Source organism: Canis lupus, chromosome 27 (genome assembly GCF_003254725.2).
Source record: "Canis lupus dingo isolate Sandy chromosome 27, ASM325472v2, whole genome shotgun sequence".
In the NCBI taxonomy this organism is placed as follows: domain Eukaryota; kingdom Metazoa; phylum Chordata; class Mammalia; order Carnivora; family Canidae; genus Canis; species Canis lupus.
In genome coordinates, this window is record NC_064269.1 from 5,581,280 (window position 1) to 5,597,854 (window position 16,575).

At 57.6% G+C, this 16,575-nt stretch overlaps 1 protein-coding gene across 5 annotated transcripts; it reads left to right on the top strand.

Moving 5' to 3' along the window:
* Positions 1-986: 986 nt before the first annotated feature.
* DDN (dendrin) lies at positions 987-6,887 on the top strand. Of its 5 annotated transcripts, none has more exons than XM_025477485.3 (3): positions 987-1,039; positions 2,886-2,957; positions 3,370-6,887. In XM_025477485.3, the coding sequence occupies exons 2-3, from the start codon at positions 2,911-2,913 to the stop codon at positions 5,273-5,275; spliced, it is 1,953 nt and encodes a 650-aa protein (XP_025333270.1). In that variant the 5' UTR covers positions 987-1,039; positions 2,886-2,910; the 3' UTR covers positions 5,276-6,887. The 5 variants fall into 5 exon arrangements, with proteins under 5 accessions (XP_025333270.1, XP_048958815.1, XP_035563091.1 ...); XM_035707198.2 differs by lacking the exon at positions 987-1,039 and adding an exon at positions 1,087-2,049; XM_049102857.1 differs by lacking the exon at positions 987-1,039 and adding an exon at positions 2,076-2,392.
* Positions 6,888-16,575: the final 9,688 nt, after the last annotated feature.

Here is a 16,575-nt window from a genome sequence, read left to right on the forward strand (position 1 = left end):
AGATATGATTCCAGTTTTACAGATTAAAAAACAAAACAAAACTAAGGGACAGAGAGGCTAAGTAACCAGCCCAACATCACACAGCTAGTAAAATGTAGAGCTAGGATTTGTGCCCAGAGTCTGGCCCCAGACTCCTGCTCTTTACCACTAACACTAGACTTACTGCCTTTCCATTTCTCCATTCATGACTGTTTCCTACCCTGTTCCCTGCTGTTCTCTTTATTACTCACTTTCCCCTCTGCCTGAACCGTAGCTGGGACCCCAGGAGAATCTCCTAACAGCATTAGGTCTCCAGAGAATAGAGAGACTGAGGGTCTCCTTTAGGCAGAGAGACATGCTACGGCCATCAGCTTTTCTTCATCAGGGAAGGTTTGACTCTGAATTTTGCTGAGCCGGCACTGTCTTTGAACCTACAAAATGGCTCACCATTCTTCCAAGGTGAGAATGAGCTGGGGGCTGAGGAAACAGACTCTACCTGTGCTGAAACCAAATAAGCCAAAACAGGTCAACACCAAACACCATAAGGACCGCTAGACTGTCGGGCCTGAGCCAAATTTTGGGTACCATTTCACCACTGACTTGCAGGTTTAATATCATTTCCTGTCCAAGACCAGAAGCAATGTCAGAGTACCTCCTTGCCCCTCCCCACACTATACCAAGTACTCTGGTGAACCCTGCCCTACCATACCGGTTCCTCCAAAGTAGGCTTCCTCATGGCGCATGGAGAAACATTTCAAGGCAGCTGTCAGGGCTGCCATCCTGACTTTGGAGAAAGCCCTTGCTTCTGCATTCACCTCTCCACAGCTCACAGCACGTTCTCAGACTTGGGGGAGGGAGGCTTCCAAGTTAATAGAATTAGGGTATGTTTATGTGTGTGGGGGTGAATGCATGGTGGAAAGGACAGATGTCTCCTTATGTCACATTCCATCATGGAGAATTTGTCTAGGGAGGAGGCAAGGGCTTTAAAAAGCCCTAGGACTCTGGTGGGACCTGGGTAGAAGGAAGCACCTTCAAGCAAAGAGCCACCAGAGTGCAGCTGGTAGGTGTGTAAAGCGGGGGAGGGGGGTTATCAAATGGATGGAGTAGGGGCTGTTTGGGTTATCTCTAAATCTCTAAAGGTCCATATTAGGGAGCAGGGGGCCTGGGTTTGGTTGCTCTGGTTCTCATTAAGTCAGTCTCTTACTAACAACAACCCTTCTGGCCCCACCTTCTTAAAAGGAAGGGCCTGTACCCAAAGGGCTGCATGATCTTTTGCCTCTCCCATTCTCCCCTAAAACCTAATCAGTCAGTCTCAGAATCTGAGAATGGAGCAGAAGGAAAGACAAGGAACAAAATTAAGGAGCCTCATAGCCTATTCTTACCTATTCCTCTCAGAAGAGGCAAATTATCCCTTTTCTTCAGGAACCATTGCCATACACACTCTTCTCCCACCTCTCTGCACCCCTCCCCTCCACTGGAGCTGCTGCCATGGTTGCCAGGCATGGTTGCTAAGTCTCTGCATGGAAGGGTTGGCGTGGGCTGTGCTGCCACTAACATTACCATGGTGAATCAGGGGACACCTGGTATAGGCTTGGGGGGGAGGGATCACGTGGATGTAAGCAACACCCCCTGCCCCTGGGACAGAATGAGCGTAAAAGGTGAGCATCTTGAGCACCACTTCAGGTTGGGGGGGCTAAGTGAGCTAGGCATTGTTGTAGTGGTGGTGATGGGGAGCTCCACACTGGGAAATCGGGGCCACTTTTAGCATTTCAGTTGCTAGGGGACTGGTTTTGCCAAGGGAACACACCATTCCTCCTCCATCCCTTCTGAAAGGGTGCAAATGCATAAGTACCTTAGTCTGTCCTCCATAAGGCTGAGCAGAGCTGTGTGGGCACAGAACAGTATGACCCCCAAATCCTGGCTTTTGGATTGCGGGAGAGAGCCTGCTGCGAGGAGAGGGCTCCATGGGTGCCCAAGGACAAACAGCTAGCATAGGAACGTGGGACAGTTTGGATGGCCAAGACAGACTCCTGTGTCCGACCAGCAGCGCTGGGCTGCAACACTGAGAGGGTAAGGAGTTAAGGGTGTGGGGGTCACCCTTTCTGAGCTTGGGGGAGGCAGCTCTCCCCCAGAGCCACATAAAAGCTGTGTGAAAGCCACCGCCTCCTCCCTCCACCGCATGGAAGCTGGTTACTCATCTCTCTGCACCCGAACAGCCACTGCCGCTAAAAATAGACCCCCTGCACCCCAACCCCATGGAAACCAGCAGAGAGTGGCAGGCAGAGACCTTGAGTTCCATTCCCCTCACCTCCCTGTCGGGGAAACTGAAGTCCGAGGCAGGAAGTCGGTGGCAGAACCCTGGTGGTGGGGCACCCCGACCAGCAGAAGAGCTAAGGGTTAAAACGGCAGGAAGGTTGGAGCAACGGGGGTGGGGGAAGGGCACCGTCAGCTTGGCAAGAATAAGAGGTCCCCTGCCCACTGGCGCAGGTCCCAACAGGCTTGGGGGCCATGAGCGGTGGGAAGGGGCGCCCAATCCCGGGCCCCAGGGGGCGGCCGTGCACATGGGGGAGGTAGCAGCGCGGTGCCGTCCGCGCCGCACCGTGTCACATGCGCGCGCACACACACACAGACAGGCACACACGTGTGCCGGGGTATATATAGTCCCCAGTCTCTGGGCCCGTCGCTCTGCAGTGGGCGCCGGCTCCTCGGGCTGGGAGGGGGCTCTCGGGGCGGGTGGGAGGGTGGGGGGCCGGGGTGGGGTGGGGCAGGATGCTGGATGGCCAGCTATTCTCCGAGGGGCCCGACAGCCCCCGGGAGCCCCAGGATGAGGAGTCTGGCAGCTGCCTCTGGGTGCAGAAATCCAAGCTGCTGGTGATCGAAGTGAAGACTATTTCCTGTCATTATAGTCGCCGCGCCCCTCCTCGACAGCCCATGGACTTCCAAGCCAGCCACTGGGCCCGCGGGCCCCAGAGCCGCACGTGAGTGAAGGAGGGGTGACGGGAAGAGAGTGGTGGGGCGGGGAGTGGGGTCCGGACCTCCCCGCAGGCACCAGCCAGTGCTGCTGGACCCCGTTCTCTTTCCCACGCCTCCCCCTACCCCATCCCGAGGGCTGGGGCCTGACTCTTCCCCGCATTGTTTGGGGGGGCAGGAGTGGGTGTGAGAAAGGGCAGGAGGTGAGATGGGGCAGACGCTGTTAAAGTGTGCATGGAGAGATGGCGCGGAGTCCGGCTTCGACTTCAGCCCTAACATATACGCACGTGCACACACGCACACACTCACACACACCCCTCCACATGGCTGCCCCAAATGGCCTCCAGTGCTCCCAGCTCCCCGGACCTCGGCTCCCTTCCCCCACAAACTGCTCACCTGGGTTCCTGCTCATTGTCCCAGGTGTGGGCCGCGCCCGGGATCCCCTGAGCCGCCGCCCCGCCGTCCCTGGGCCTCCAGGGTGCTGCAGGAGGCGACCAACTGGCGGGCGGGGCCCCCGGCCGAGGCCCGAGCCCGGGAGCAAGAGAAAAGGAAAGCAGCGTCGCAGGAGCGGGAGGCCAAGGAGACCGAGCGAAAAAGGCGCAAGGCTGGTGGGGCCCGAAGGAGCCCCCCCGGTCGGCCCCGCCCGGAACCTCGGAGCGGCCCTCGGGTGGCCCAGCCAGTAGGGCCCCCAGCTCCTTCTCGACCCGAGCGCCTGGGGCCGGCGGGGCGACCGCCCCGTCCATCCGCGCAGCCGCAGAGCGACCCAGGGGCGGCGTGGGCGGGGCCCTGGGGAGGTAGGCGGCCAGGGCCCCCCAGCTACGAGGCTCACCTGCTGCTGAGAGGCGCAGCCGGGACAGCCCTGCGACGACGCTGGGACCGCCCGCCACCCTACGTGGCTCCACCTTCTTACGAAGGCCCCCACAGGACCTTGGGGTCCAAGCGAGGCCCCGAGCCCCCCCAGGCGCCGGCCCCCGCCGCCTCTGCTCCGACTCCGGCCAGGACAGAGGGAGGGTGCGCCAAGAAGAGGCTGGACCCTCGGATCTACCGGGACGTCCTCGGGGCTTGGGGGCTCCGGCAGGGGCGGGGTCTCCTGGGGGGATCCCCGGGCTGTGGAACGGCCGCGCCGAGGCCGGAGGCCCGCAAGGGCGCCGCCGAGAGAAGCCTGGGGCCGGCGGCCGCTGGCCTGAGTGCTGGGAGCGACGGCCGTCCCCAAGCCAGAGCTGCCGGGAGCCCGAGCGCCCAGACGGCTCCCGCGGGGTCGGCCCCCGCCGCGCGCAGCCCCCCGCGGCCCGCCCCCAGGGCCAGGCCCCGGCTCAAGGGCTCCGAGGAAGGGAAAGAAAACAGGGAACAGAGCTGGCTCCCCAAATGCTGGGTTCCCTCCCGTAAAAGGCAGCCGCCCCGACAGAGCCAGACCCTCCCCAGACCCTGGGCTCCAGGAGGCACGGGCTGGAGCGAATCCCCGGGTCTCAGAGCGGGGGCAGGACCCTCAGAGGGTGGGAAGGGGACCCGCCGCGCCCACACCCTGCCCCGCAGCGCCCGCGGCCCTGCGCGCGGAGAAGGCGTCTTTGTCATTGACGCCACGTGCGTGGTGATCCGGTCGCAGTATGTTCCGACCCCTCGAACCCAGCACGTACAGCTCTTGCCCGCCGGGGTGCCGCGCGCCGCGGGGGATGCCCCCAGTCCTCCGGGGCCCAGCCAGGAGGAGGGCGAGGGAGCCGCGGCCCTGCCCTCGCCTTGCCAAAAACTGCTCCCGAGCAGTCGCCCGTCACACCAGCTCGGTGGGGGGCGCGGGTTCGAAGCCGAGGGCGGGAAGCCGGCGGACTCCTCCTTGGAGGAGCGCGCCTCCCGCATCTTGGGGCTCCCGGTGGGCGAAGTAAACCTCCGGGACGCCCCCGCGCAGCCCGGTAGCCCGGAGCGCTCGGCCCTGGGCCCGGCGGCTTCGGGAGGCGCGGCCCCCGCCGAGGGCCCGGAGGGAGTGGCGGCGGCTCCCCGGCGCGCGGGCCGGGGCTGGGCGCGGACCCCGGGGCCGTACGCGGGGGCCCTGCGGGAAGCCGTGTCCCGCATCCGCCGCCACACCGCCCCGGACTCGGACTCGGACGAAGCTGCGGAGCTCAGCGTCCAGAGCGGCTCCTCCGATGGAAGCGACACAGAAGCCTCGGGCGCCTCCTGGCGAAAGGAGCCGCCCCGGCCCGGCGATGGCGGGAAGACCGCTGAGCTGAGCGACAGTGTCCGAGATATCCTAGATGTCATCAGCCGAACCGAGGAGGCCCTCTTCGGGACGAGGGACACTAAGGGGGTCCCACAGGGAAACAGGGAGCGGCAGTGACAGGCCCTTTCTTGTATTTGTGTTCCCCACCTTTCCATCCTTGGGGCCACCGGTCCTCTTTCTTCCTCACTTCCTTGTAATCCTTACACCATAGTCATTCCCATTCTTGAAATAGAAGCCGCCCAAATGAAAGGAAAGGGAGCATATGCCAGTCCATGATTTATTTCTCTTTTCTTGTGTCTTCTTTTCTTTCTTCCTTTCTTTTTCAGGAGGGTGAGGATGAGCAGTAGACTTTAATAATGCCTGTCCATTCAGGGCACTGGGGTAAGGTCTTCAGCAGAGGCCGGTGCACTAGGCGTGGAGCGGAGCAGAGTGGCCTCGCCGGGTTGAGGCAGGAGGGCCGTGATGGTGTAGTCATAGGGCAACTTTAGGGCAGGGTCTTGGGGCTGGAGGGAGACAGGCTTCTGACTCAGGTGACCAGGTGACATAGAGGCCTCTTCTTGGCAGAAGAGGAAGGGATCCAGAGGCAACCAGCAAAACAGGAAGAGGGCTCACTTTGGTGTTACAAGTCTTGGGTTCCGATCCCAATGCTGACCCTGACTTGCTGGGTGACCTTAGGCAAGTCACTTCCCTCCTCCAGGCCTCCTAGTATGTAGGGAGGGTTAAGTTCATCCCTGATGTTTTAGATCCTTGGCGGAGGCTCTCATCTCACCCTCTCCTCCACAGGCCAAGAAAGAAAATTAGGAATAAGTGAACAGACTCTGAGGGTCCCTCAGATGGCTTCACTGTCACCTGCACTCATTCTCAGTATTCAAGAGACTGTCCAGGGTTTGCAGAAGATCTGAGCAAGTGGGTAAGGGCTTCTATCCCAATCTCTTTAGGTTTAGGTGAGGGCTCCTCGAGGCAGAGAAGGATGGTGGCCTTGTCACTGTCCCTGGCCTGTGGTGGTCCAAGCTGGGGAGGGAAGGCAGCCAGTGAATCAGCTTGGGACCTCCATGGCCTTCCTCCTTTCCCTCCTCCCCAGTGTTCCTTAGTGATCCTCTGAATCGTACCACGATTTCTCACCCCGGTGGTATCACTCATCTGAAAGAACCCCGAGAATTTCTTGCATCTCTGCCTCTTCCAGAAACCTTGGCCAGGGAAGGAAGGCGGAGATTGGGCCCCCAAAGCCTGTAGGGGTGGGATGTGATACTCGCTGTAGCCACTACGGGGCGCGCGCAGGTCGCGGATTTCCCCGGTAGCTCCTTCCCGAGTCCCCCCCCTACCCGGGCACCGCTAGTTAACCAGATACCCAGTTACTGCGCGCGGGTCCCCCGCCTTGCCACCTACTGCCGTGCGAGGTCGGGGGCAGGCCTCTGGCCTCCTGGACCTCTGCAGCGCGCGGAGCCCCTCTTCGTACTCACCCACGCCACCCGGCTTGGGACCCGGACGCTGGAGTCTCTCTTTCTCTCCGGATCTTGGACAGTTCTGTCTCTATTTACTAGCCATGTGAATTTGGCCAAATCACTTCACCTCCCTGAGCCTCAGTTTCCTCATCTGTCAAATGGGGGTTTATAAACACCTACCTCGCAGGGTTGTTGTGAGGATTTTATGCGATAATGTATGTAAAGCGCCTTGTACAGTGCCTGGCACACAGTAGGCGCTCAATAAATCTAAGCTTCCCTTTGTCCAACCCTGGCATCTTTTTCCTCTCGCCGACCCTCTCCCTCCCCCCAGGGCTCCGCTGTCCCCACCCGGCCGGGCTGGGGCTGGGGGGGGGACTCACTTCTCTGATGGAAACTCCCAGCTCACTCTGTCACCCCCAGTCGGTCTCTTCCTTCTTTGCCCCCCACCCCACCCCCGCTGGCTCTTCCCACTGCCCCGGCGCACTCCCCCCACCCCCCATTCCGGGCAAGGGCTGAGTCAGCCTGGGTAAATTTAGCCGCCAGTCGGCGGGGGCTTCGCCCAGACTCAGTCGCCAGGCCCCGCCTCTGCCCCCATCCCTAGGAGTCACTCCAGCTCTGGCTCAGCGTCCAGCCCCGATCTCAAGCCACTTAGGAGTTTGGTCTTCAGGTATCTCAGTGTCACTCCCTCCCCGCCCCCGAGAGACCAGGCGGGGCAGGACCGGGTAGGAGAGCAGGGCAGTTTGGGAGGTCGCTGGGCTGGCCCCTGCACTGGGGCAGGGTGACCTCGGTTCAGTGTGTGTGTGTGGGGGGGTCTCTTTGGACGTCTGAACCTGAGGGGAGAGCACTGATCAGAATTACCCTGGAGAGTCCATCCCAGAACCTGCAGGGGACTCCCAATGGTTTCAAGTTAGCTCTTGCTGGAGGGAGGAGGTCGGAGACCAAAGTTCCCTGAGGTCTGTCTTTCGCCTGCAAGTCTAACTGTGACCGTTCTAACTACTGAGCATTTATTGACCCCCGAAGAGGAAGCAGGCATCGGGCTGGGCTCCAGGAAAGAGATGAGTGAGGCCTGCCTGCAGTGGGGTGAAAACGAAAGCACACACATAGGGATGCCCGGGTGGCTCAATGGTTGAGCCTCTGCCTTTGGCTCAGGGCGGGATCCCCACATCGGGCTCCCCGCAGGGAGCCTGCTTCTCCCTCTGCCTATGTCTCTGCCTCTATGTGTCTCTCATGAATAAATAAAATCTTTAAAAGGAAAGAAGAAGAAAGAAAAAAAAGAAGAAAGAAAGAAAGAAAGAAGAAAGAAAGAAAGAAGAAAGAAAGAAAGAAAGAAAGAAAGAACACGCATAATGCCAAGAGTGAGCAGCCAGCAGTATTATAAGGAGTCAAGCAAGGGAGACTGTATAGATTTTACAAGATCAGGAAATGCACCATGAAGAAGGTGGCATCTGCGATAGAATTTGGGGAAAGGAGTTCCAAGTAGAGGGACGAGCCAAAATAGAGGTATGGATGTGGGGAGACAGGGTATGTGTAGGAAATTGCCAACCGGTCTGGTGAGACAAGAGTTGAGGGCACATTGGGAGGAGTTGTGGACAATAAAGGCAGGAGTGAAACCCGGGGGGCAGGCTGGGGTGAGCCCAGCCCCCAAAGGACCGTGTGCCTCGGGCCTCTGGGCTTGGGAAGAGAATGGACTTCAGGCCAGGAGGGACTTCGCTCCTGCCCGGGGGCTCCAGGCTTGGGGCTGGTAGACGGGGTGAGCCCGTGGGACAGCAGAGGGGCCGGCCCTTGAAGGTAGACTCCACCCCACTGCCAAAGCCTCTTTGAGGCTGAATACACAGGAGGTCAGTTTCTAAGAGCTCGCCCACACTCCCACACTCCTGCCACTATCGGAGAAATAGGGTCGCGTTGTGTTTGCAGCATGGACTCTGGGGCCTGGCAGCATGGGTGGAGATCTCGCTCTGCCTCACACTAGCTGTGTGACCTCCGGCAAGTTACTCAATCTCTCTGTGTCCTGGTGTCCTCAGAGGATGGGTTTGGTTTTTTTAAGATTTTATTTATTTATTCATGAGAGACACACAGAGAGAGAAAGAGAGAGAGAGAGAGAGAGAGGCAGAGACACAGGCAGAGGGAGAAGCAGGCTCCATGCAAGGAGCCCGACGTGACTCGATCCTAGGACTCCAGGATCATGCCCTGGGCCGAAGGCAGGCACTAAACTGCTGAGCCACCCAGGGATCCCCTGGGATGGAGTTTTTAATAATGCTTTTCTTCTTCTTCTTTTTTAAAGATTTTATTTATTTGTTCATGAGAGACAGAGAGAGGCAGAGACAGGCAGGAGAAGCAGGCTCCCTGTGGGGAGCCTGATGTGGGACCTCATCCCAGGACCCCGGGATCATACCCTGAGCCAAAGGCAGACAGACACTCAACGACTGAGCCACCCGGGTAACCCCAAGAGTGCTTTCTTTAGAGGCTTGTTGGGAGGATTAAATGATTCAATATGAAAAGCACTTAGAACAATGCCTGGTACATAATAAGTGATATATGAGTAGTAGAGTCTGATTATTATTTCCCTCTAGAGCTATCTCCTTAGTATTGGGGGTATAAGAACAGGAGGGGGGTAAGAGAGAAGTAGGCATTGGGGAAGAGGAGGAACACGCAGCTCAGGCCAGGTCAAGAGGAGAAGGGAGCCTTAGGGCGGAGACACAGTCCCTTGAGTGGGTGAAAGATGTACAGGGAGCGTTTGGGTGATTAGGGTCGCAAGACAACACACCCTGCTTCCCCAGGACTTCCTTCATCTTTGCCTAAGGGTGGAGTCGGCACTGGGTGTTAAAGATCTGGGGAGAAAGACAGAGAGAAGGGAGGAGGGACTGCAGGTCTGGGGGCCAGCCCTTTGGGGAGCCATATCTCAGACTGGCCCCGCATGGCACTGTGGGTGGGAGGCTGGAAGCTCCCTGCTGTGAAAATGACTTCTAAATCTGGCTGTGTCTGCCAGCTGGCCAGCCTCAAGACGGAGGCCACAACCACCCCCAACCCTGGGACAGCCTCACAGGTCAGGTGTAGGGACAGCAGACGCATGAGGGCGTGGTCAGGTTGGGGCAGCAGCCCTCAGGTTAGCACAGGCGATTACCCTCCCAACAGCCAGGTTCTTCCCAGGGAGGCCCTTTTCTGTCCCAAGTGGGGCCCAGTTAATATGGCCTTAGAAGACCTAAGGGCCCCCTCTCCTTTCATACTCTCAGGACCTCCCTGGGACTTCCCTAGATCTGCTACAAATGGGTAACAAAGAACCAGGCCATAACTCTGGGACTTTAGGGGATTCAGGGTCAAGAGTGTATATATGGGATGTGAGGGGTAGAGGACCAGAAGAGATGGCTGGGCATGAGTACCTAGGGAGTGTGCAAAGTGTGTCTGCAGAGAAGGGTGAGCATTTACTCAGTTATTCATTTGTTCATTCCTTCATTAAACTTGTATGCCAGGCCCTACAGGGAGACTCAGGAGACTTGGGCAGGGTTCCTGTTTTCAGGGAGCTTCCAACCTAGGGTGTGTGTGAGACAGGGCAAGGGGTATAGGAAAGGAAACCCACAAAATCATTCAGTGCAGGCTGTAGAACATAGTATATGTTAATGAAGGCATTCCTAAGGATCCAAGCAAGCAAGAAAGAAGGAGCAGTCCCTGGCTGTGACTTCCGGGGAGCAGGAGATGAGTCACTGAGGGTGCACTGGTCAGTGAAGAAAGGCTCAGTCTGGATATGCTCTCCCCTCACCTGCATGTCTTGGCATGGAGTGGACTTCCTCCCCTGAAGCCCCTGACACTACATAGCTTTTGATGAATCCTTCTAAAGAAGAGTTGCTTCATCCATCCATTCCAGATGGGTGTCAAGAGGGGGAGATGGGGAAAGGGTGCGTTCCATCTATCCATCCATGCACCCATCCTTTTGTTCATCCATGCATGCCTGCATCCACCTATACATCTCACCTGTCCATTTATCCATCCATCTACCAATCCCTCTGTCATGCATCTGTCCATCTATCCGTCCATTCGTTCATCCATTTAAAAAAAGGTTTTATTTATTTATTCGTGAGAGACACCAAGAGGCAGAGACACAGGCAGAGGGAGAAGCAGACTCTCTGCAGGGAGCCTAATGTGGGACTCCATCCCAGGACCCCGGGATCACGACCCGAGCCAAAGGCAGACACTCAACCACTGAGCCACCGAGGTGCCCTCGTCCATCCATTTATTCATCCATCCACCTCTTTCCTCTCTCAATAATGACACAGGATGTGCCTAGCTCGGTGTTGCAAGGAATGCCGAGATGGACACAGCCCAGAGCCCGTGTCCTCAGGAAGGTAGAAGCCTAGTAGGAAGGTAAGTCATGTTCGCAGATAACCCTCCGCGGGACAGCCCGCCTGTGCTGTTAAGGAAAGCCCTGCCAAGGAGCTGCTTCAGGAAGCAAGGCCCCTTTGCCAAGGGAAATTAGAAGAGCTTAAGGGAGGGAGGGACATTCCAGATGGGTGTCAAGAGGGAGAGATGGGGAAAGGGTGCGTTCCAGGGCGTGGGCAAAGTTAGAGAGGTGGGAAAGCACAAAGCCTTCACAGGGAACAGAGGGCCCGGGAAACCAGAGGTGCAGGGATCCTGGAATGATGTGTGTGAGCCAGATCATGAAGTGGCTCTGGAAAGTGAGGATAAACGCCTGAGCTTTAAAGAAAGGAATTGAGGAGGAGGAGAGGAGCAGAGTTTTTGAGCTGTGAATGTCCCACTTGCCTCCTCAACACCTATATCATCTTTTTCTCTGCTGCTTGGCTGTGACCTTCGGTGGCCTTCTTGGAAGGAACAACAAGGCCACCGTCGTGGAATCCTTTGCTGGACCACGAGCTCTTCAAGGGTAGCGCCTTGGGTTTAGCTGCGTATCCCCTACGAGCTTGGCCTGGAGCAGGCTCCCAGGGAATGCTGGCAGAAGGTAGGAGCAAGTGGTAAAGCCGTGGAACAGGAACACTGGCACAGCAGTTCAGCCCCAAACACATAGGAGGAGAGGGGGTGCTGCCTCGTGCTCTCCCCCGCCCCCCCAACATGGGGAATAACCCCCGCTTTCTTCCCTGGAGCCTCTCCAGGAGCTCTTCCAAGACGCACCACAAGGTGGCGCTGTTCCAACTGCAGCGCTGCGTTCTGCCAAGGTCCTTAAAATGTTTGCAGTTGGAGGAGTGCCCGTTCAAGAACTGTCCCTGGATGGTCTAGACAGTTCCTTCCAGCAAGTGCTGAGACAGAATAAAAAGGCTAAGGGCAGCTATGAAAAAGAAGAGCCGACAGACCCCCAGCTCCAGTGTGGGAACTGGCCTCACCTATGCATCCACTCCCTCAGTTGTACCTACTGTGTGTCAGGTACAGTGTTAGTCTCTTGGAAAAACAACAGTCACCAAGATATGGTCCCTGTCCTCCAGGAGCTCAACATCTAGTCTTAATCAAAAACCAAATCTTCTTTTGTTATCTTTCTCTCTTTTTCTTTTACACACACACACACACACACACACACAGGTCCTCCAGGCCAATCCCCTTGACCTGGGAAGCCAGCTCCACATGAAACCTACTCTTTGATGCCGCTTATCCCTCCAAGTCCAAGTTTCTTCTTGGAGGCTGGGGCATGGCCACATTAGTGTGACCCCTGGATGTTCCTTTCCGGGAGGACACCCTCGCCCTTTCTGAGCTCCCTCCCAACCTTCCGCATCATATCCATAGCCACCCACCAGCTCTGGAGGCTCTAGGGACCTCCTGAGAGTACACCTGGTATGGATGAGGGCTTCCCAATACTCTAGAACTCTGGAGACTACAGGAACATGAAGGTGGATCCACAGAAGGGCCCTATGAGACCCTGGTGTCACCATCCCAGAGATGAGGAATTGGAGAGTCCAGAAAACCAAAATCTCAGAAACATGGCCCTCTGTGGCCTGGGGGCCCTGCCGGCCAAACCTGTCCCCAGACAGGCTACCTTCCTTTTCTCATCTACCAGGCTTCTCCCTAGCTGCAACTCCATAGTGGTGGCTGTGGGAGCCACTGGTCGGGAGGTGAAGCATCGTGGGACATTGTCCACTTTCCCAACATGCTCTAGGGCCCAACTTAGCCCTTGGCGGGTTTGGGAGAAGAGAGGAGGGAGGGTTGGTGCTGAGAGTGGGAGCCAGGCCCATCGAGGTCCCGGGAGTGAATGCCGCATTGTTGGCCAGGCCAGAGTCACAGATAATTACCTCAATTAGTGACAATGGGAGAGTAATAAATACAGGCTTAGTGTCTCCTACCCCACCAGGGCTCCGAAGATTAATCCAGGCTGACGGGCGGGCCCTGAAAGGCGTGATGGACAATTCATTAAACTCCCCAAATGCCGCACAACCTGGGCGTGAAGGCTGAGTTAGCCCCCTGGGGGCTGCGCCTTTGTCCTGATTGTGTGTCTCCGCCGCAGCAGAGCCGGGCAGCCCCCAGAGAGCGGGGAGGTGAGTGGGGCTCCCCCAGCCGGGCCAGGCGGCGGGAGGATTAGGCCTCGGTCCGGCCCTGGTTGCCCTGGCACAGCAGCCCGGCCGGGCTGGAATGTCCGTGGGGGGGAGCAGGCCGAGCGGAGGGGCGGGGCCGACAAGGTGGGGTAAGGGGGGCACACAAAACCGGGGGCAGGAGGAGTTAATTAGACGCCAGCCGAGGAGGGCGAGGGGCCACAATAGGGCCGAGGGGCCGCCAGGGACGGCCCCTTCACTTCCGAGGATTAATAGGGAGGAGGGAGAGGGGAGGGGTTCAGCCCTGGGGGAGGAGAGCTGGAAGCTTCCCAGGGTGGCACTGCCCCCTTTGGCCCAGCTTGGCACCTACTTGGCAAGTGGCTGGGAGGCAGGAGGCTCCGGCAGCCTGGGCAGGTGCCCCCCAGCATCCCGCAGAGTGGCTCGGTCTTTCTGGCTCGGTGCCTGTTTGGGGAGCTGATTGGGCGGGGAGGAGGAAAAGGACCCTTCATTTATCTGGGGCATAGCGGGAGCAGGAATGTCCAAGGGCCCTCCCTGTTCTCCACGTCCCCCACCTCCGCCAACCTACTCGGAGGCAGAGCCAGGGGGCTGAAGCTCTACCCTTCCTGATGAGGCTGCCAGGTGAAAGCCAAGAGGTCTGTAGCGGGGCTGGTGCTGATGGGAACACAGGGGATCAGGGGCTGCTGGGTGTGCACACGCGTACATGTGCAGACACTCGTGAGGGCAGGTGTGCTTCTGCCCGGGGCCTGGTGCTCAGCAGGCCCTCAGCAAACACCTGTTGAATGAATGAATGAACTTTGACTTTGCTCAGGATACGGGAGCGTGAGAGAGAGAAGTGGTGCTGAGCCCACCATGACCCGGGGGCCTTGGGCCCTTTCCTTCTGAGACCCCTGCCGTGGCCCCGGGAAGGATGGAACCCCATCTCTGAGCAGAGGAGCCAATGTCCAGGGAAAATGAAGTGGTGGTGGTTCCTTCCCTTTGAAAAGGGCAAAAAAAGTGCAGTGGCCTCTTGGAAGCCCCACTTCCTCCTGGGCCCCAGGAGCAGGGCAGCCCTGGCTCCTCCCTAGGAGCCACCCCACCCTATCCCCTCCCAGGGAATGACAAGGGAGCGAGTTGGCGGCAGTTCCCCGGGCATATTTATAACCTGCTGCTCGCTCACCAGCGTCTGCTTTTAGCCCAGACGGGGGAGGGGGCAGGGGGGTGGTCTGTCTCATGCTGGGCGCCCCGGCTGGGTGTGGAAAGAGTGAGTAAGGGTGAGTGGTGGGCAGCTCTGTATGGATATTCCTGCTCACACCACAGCCAAACAGCTTATTTTCTCCTCATTTTGTTATTTTTCTCCCTCTGGCCTGGAGAGGAGGACTGAGCCAGCCTGAGGTGGGGGGTGGGGGGTGCTAGACCCTGGGGTATTTGCAGCCCCACTGACGGGGTTTTTCCAGGGTGCGTGTGGCAGGGTGTGTGTGGTGCTGGCTCGCTGACCCCCTGGGGACTATGCAGGCCTGCCATCTCGGTCCTCTCAGCTTTTCCGCTCCCCCCCAGGATATTTCAGGACCAGTGCCTCCCTCACTCGCTGAGGCCAACCCTGTGTCCGGGGTCCCTGGCAGCCTCAGATCCCCCTGGGTGTGTGGCACCTGGCACCTAAAGATCAGAGGTGGGCGGAAGGATAACCTGGGAGGATGGGGCAAAGCTGGGGCATCAGGCCCATTCCCGACAACGCTGTCCTGTGGCGACCCCTCTAGGCACAGCCCTTCATCAGGACGTTACATCCAGTTACATCCAAGAATTAGTTTCGGGGCGCCAGGGTGGCTCAGACGGTTAAGCCTCAGCCTTTGGCTCAGGTCATGATCCCAATGTCCTGGGATGGAGCCCCATGGAGCCCCGAGTCAAGCTCTCTGCTCAGCAGGAAGTTTGCTTCTCCCTCTCCTTTTGCTTCTCCCCCCCGCTCATGTTCCTGCACTCTAAATAAATAAATAAATAAATAAATAAAATTTTTGAAAAAGAACTAGCTTCTATGTAATGCTTTGCAGATCCTATATCCCTTTTCTGCCCCTCCCCTTTTGTTAGCACCTCGTCCCTTGAGGGCCCAGCCTTGTTCTGTACCTCCCTACACACTTTGCAGTCCCAGCCCCTGGAAATGAAGGGCCGCCACGCAGAGGATTTGAGTATGGGAGTCTGTCCTTAAACCTCATGGGTGTGCAGAGGGCTTTACACTCTCCCTCGGTGCAGAGGGAGCCTTCACCGCACTCCCCTATTATTCTGACAATACGTGTTGACGTGCTCGATGTCCTGGCCACACCATGAATTCCTCCAAGTAGGCGCTAGGGCTCGTACATCACTGCATCCTCGGCATTTGGCATCGGCCTGGCACAGAAGAGGTGACAGCAAGTATTCAAATGACCTGAGTTTTCATGTACACGATCTCCTCTGAACCTCATCACCTTCCAGAAGGAGAGGACTAAGTACTGACAACCATCCCTGTTTAATAGGGTAACTGGGGCTGAGAAAACAACAGGTTTGTTGAAAGTCTAATAGCGGCCAGAATGGGATTCATTGCTTCCCTTTACCCTCTCTCAGCTCCTATGTGTCAGCTCAGCTCAGAGGCCCCAGCTTCTGGGCCTGAAAGTTGATACCAATTCCAGCTCTTGGAGTTAGGAGTTAGGTGAGAGTGGTTGGGGACAGCTGCCAACCCTTCAGCTCCCCAACCGCTGCTTCTCCCCGACTCTGGGCATTGTCCAGCAGGGCCCCAAGCCCCCTCTCCTGCCTCTGGCAGCCCATTAACTTCTTGCTTTGGGAGCTGGGGGTATATAATAATTCATTGGATTATAGACTGGACATTCTCTGCAGGGGGTTCTTTACTGGAAACCCAAGGCTTATGAGGTGCCTTACACTCTGGATCAATATGTTTTCTATTCCTCCCCCTCCACCGCCCATCAGCGCTGAGCTGATGCTGGCTGGGCAGATGGAGAAGAAGGGAAAGGGATGTTGTTGCCGGGTTGAGCAGTCCGTGGCTCCATTCCCCTACCCCCACACATACCCCAAAGGCCAACAGGGGTCAGAGTTCACATATCCAGGGAGAGGTGGGAGGCAGCAACAAGAGCAAAAGAGTCCTGGGGAGAGTGGGAAATTCTCTAGTCGTCTGGGATGTTGTTGCCTTTGGGGGGTGGGGTGCTTCATAGCTTCCCCCTGGCCCTTAGGTCCCCCCTGGGGGGAAGTGTTAGGATTAGGGATAGGTATTAGAGTTAAGGAAGGGGTTAGAGTTTGTCTGAAGTTAGGGTTAAGGCTAAGGTTAGATCTAGACCTAGGGACGGGGAGAGGATTAGGGTTAGAGATAGGTTTAGGGTGTGGGCAGGATTCGTAGTCCTGCCCACTCCCAGGAATGTGCACGTGGAGATATCTGTGTTGTTCATAACAGTCCTCATTCGGGCTCTTAATGGTTTGGATATGGACCAACTTGGGTTTCTTTTTGGTTACATCGGTTTAAGCTGTAGCCTCTATTTGG

Bases quoted from the DNA above. Each gene is read 5' to 3' on its own strand.
- DDN (XM_049102857.1), top strand. From the start codon at position 2,235: ATGGAAACCAGCAGAGAGTGGCAGGCAGAGACCTTGAGTTCCATTCCC. The intron at 2,393-2,885 runs GTTGGAGCAACG...CTGTCATTATAG, and splicing joins AGGGTTAAAACGGCAGGAAG to TCGCCGCGCCCCTCCTCGAC. The intron at 2,958-3,369 runs GTGAGTGAAGGA...TCATTGTCCCAG, and splicing joins CGCGGGCCCCAGAGCCGCAC to GTGTGGGCCGCGCCCGGGAT.